Below are 2101 nucleotides of genomic sequence, written 5' to 3'. Positions count from 1 at the left end.
ACTGAACCAGTCCGTGTCCACATGCAGCAAGACCTGGACAAAATTCAGGCTTGGGCTGTTAAGTGGCAAGTTACATTGCGCCACACAAGTGCTAGGCAATGACCATCTCCAACAAGACAGAATCACACCATCTCGCCTTGACATTCATTGGCATTACCATCACTGAATCCCTCACTATCAACATCCTGGGGGTTAGCATTGACCAGAAACTGATCTGGTCTAGCTGCATAAATATTGTGGCTACAAGAGTTCAGAGGCTAGGAATCATGCGATGAGTAACTCACCTCCTGATTCCCCAAAGTCTGTTCACCTCTTACAAGGCACAAGTCAGGAGTGTGATGGAATACTCTCCATTTGCCTGGATGAATGCAGCTCCAACAACGCTCAAGAAGCTCAATACCATCCAAGAAAAAGTAGCCTGCTTGATTGGCACCCCATCCACTACCCATAATGTTCACTCCCTCCACCGTTGATGCAAAATGGCAACAGTGTGTGTTAGTTCCAATAATTCTATGTTGAGGACGAATGAGTCTAAAGCAAACCTATACCTTAAAATAGGTTTTTTCCAAAGCAGCAAAGTAACATACTCTCCCAGTTCCTCCTCCCTTAAGTGTGCCAGCTGTCTCCATTCATACTCTTTTGAGTCCTCAAATGAAATTAAACCAAACTGAACAAATTAAACAAATTTAAACAAAGGCTGTCCCCATTTATAATCTTTAGAATGATTGACCTAAACAGAGTTGGTGTATTTGGTGACCGCTTTGGTGCCTTGGGAGACGGTGTATTTGGCTAGTTCTTCTGGCAGCGGGAGGCGGACAGAACTCTGGATCTCCCTGGCCGAGATGGTGTGGCGCTTTTTGAAGTGAATGAAGTGTGAAGCCTCGGGGGCGAGACGCTCGAAAATGTCAACAATGAAGGAATTCATAACACTCATGGCCTTGGATGAGATCCCGGGCGAAGGGTGGACCTGAGTCAGCAACCTGTACATGTAAGTGGAATAGATCTGCTTGTGAGATTTTTTCCACTTCTTAGGCGGCTTCTTCATGACTTTAGTCAACGACTATTTTGACGCACAGCCCTTTGCCGCAGCCGCCACCTCAGGCATTCCACTCAACTTTGACAAATTTATAGGTGGACCAGTTCAACGCAATTGCTTTAACAACTGCCATTAAATCTTTCTGATGTAATTGCCATTTAATAAAATTGATTGCCATTGGACCTTAACAATGTGATTAGTAAGACATTGACAGATTTCCCTCTTCTTTTAAAATTAAAACTTCCAAAAATTGTAGAAGAATTTTTCAAATTAAAAAGGAAACAAAATCAAATATTTTCCATCTTCTATGTTTCACATTATATTTTAATCAACCAGTAATAGATCTCACATTTCCCTCTTCTTTAAACAAAAAAAATGTTTGTTCTTTACCCATAAAAATAATCATAAAGCAAAAGAAAATATTAGTTTTCCATTTTGTCATTGTAACATAAGATGCCCCTCTCCCAGGATATCTGGTAATTTCTTGGAGCAGTCATTCCTATTTGTAAAACAGTTCAGTAATTGGTGACTTGCATTAACACATCATATCTTAGAGATTTCTCTTCTCTCTAACATTTCTCTTATATCTAGGTCTATTCTTAGCCTTTCAACAGAGACACTTACGTTGAATGACCATTGCCCTGAAAAGACTCATTATCAACATAGCATTCAATGGGTAAACTTTTATCACATTGCCCCTTATGTAATATTTCTGTCAGTATATTGGATAAGTAAATCCCCATATCTAATACTCCTAATAACGCCAGTGTTTCAACAGCTAAGGTGCTTTTCACTATCCTTTTTATTTTCTTTGCTTCCCAAGCTAATGGTAGCATTTATTCTTTTCCACTGATAATATGATAAATCCTGCTTGCTAGAATAACAATATGGGATATTGGCATGTGAATCATCGGTAAAAATGGCTAACCTCATATCTTCTGGATCACCCAAGGCTGGAAACTTGAGTGTGCACTTCTTTAATGTTTTATTTGCTCTCAGAATTTTCTCAGCTGTAGCTCGTTTCATCATAGTACTCAGTCCAATATGTCATGAGTAGCATTAGGT

The 2101-nt window shown here is 39.7% G+C and overlaps 1 protein-coding gene across 1 annotated transcript; it reads right to left on the bottom strand.

Annotated features, from left to right (window-relative positions):
- Positions 1-730: 730 nt before the first annotated feature.
- On the bottom strand, positions 731-1045 carry LOC121282461 (histone H2B type 1-A-like). Its single transcript, XM_041196165.1, has one exon. The coding sequence runs from the start codon at positions 1043-1045 to the stop codon at positions 731-733; it is 315 nt and encodes a 104-aa protein (XP_041052099.1).
- Between the last annotated feature and the right edge of the window lie 1056 nt (positions 1046-2101).

The sequence above is a fragment of the Carcharodon carcharias genome, chromosome 9, assembly GCF_017639515.1.
Source record: "Carcharodon carcharias isolate sCarCar2 chromosome 9, sCarCar2.pri, whole genome shotgun sequence".
In the NCBI taxonomy this organism is placed as follows: domain Eukaryota; kingdom Metazoa; phylum Chordata; class Chondrichthyes; order Lamniformes; family Lamnidae; genus Carcharodon; species Carcharodon carcharias.
The sequence above is the reverse complement of the archived record's forward strand: the minus strand, read 5'-3'. Positions and strand labels throughout refer to the sequence as shown.

Bases quoted from the DNA above. Each gene is read 5' to 3' on its own strand.
- LOC121282461 (XM_041196165.1), bottom strand. From the start codon at position 1,045: ATGAAGAAGCCGCCTAAGAAGTGGAAAAAATCTCACAAGCAGATCTAT.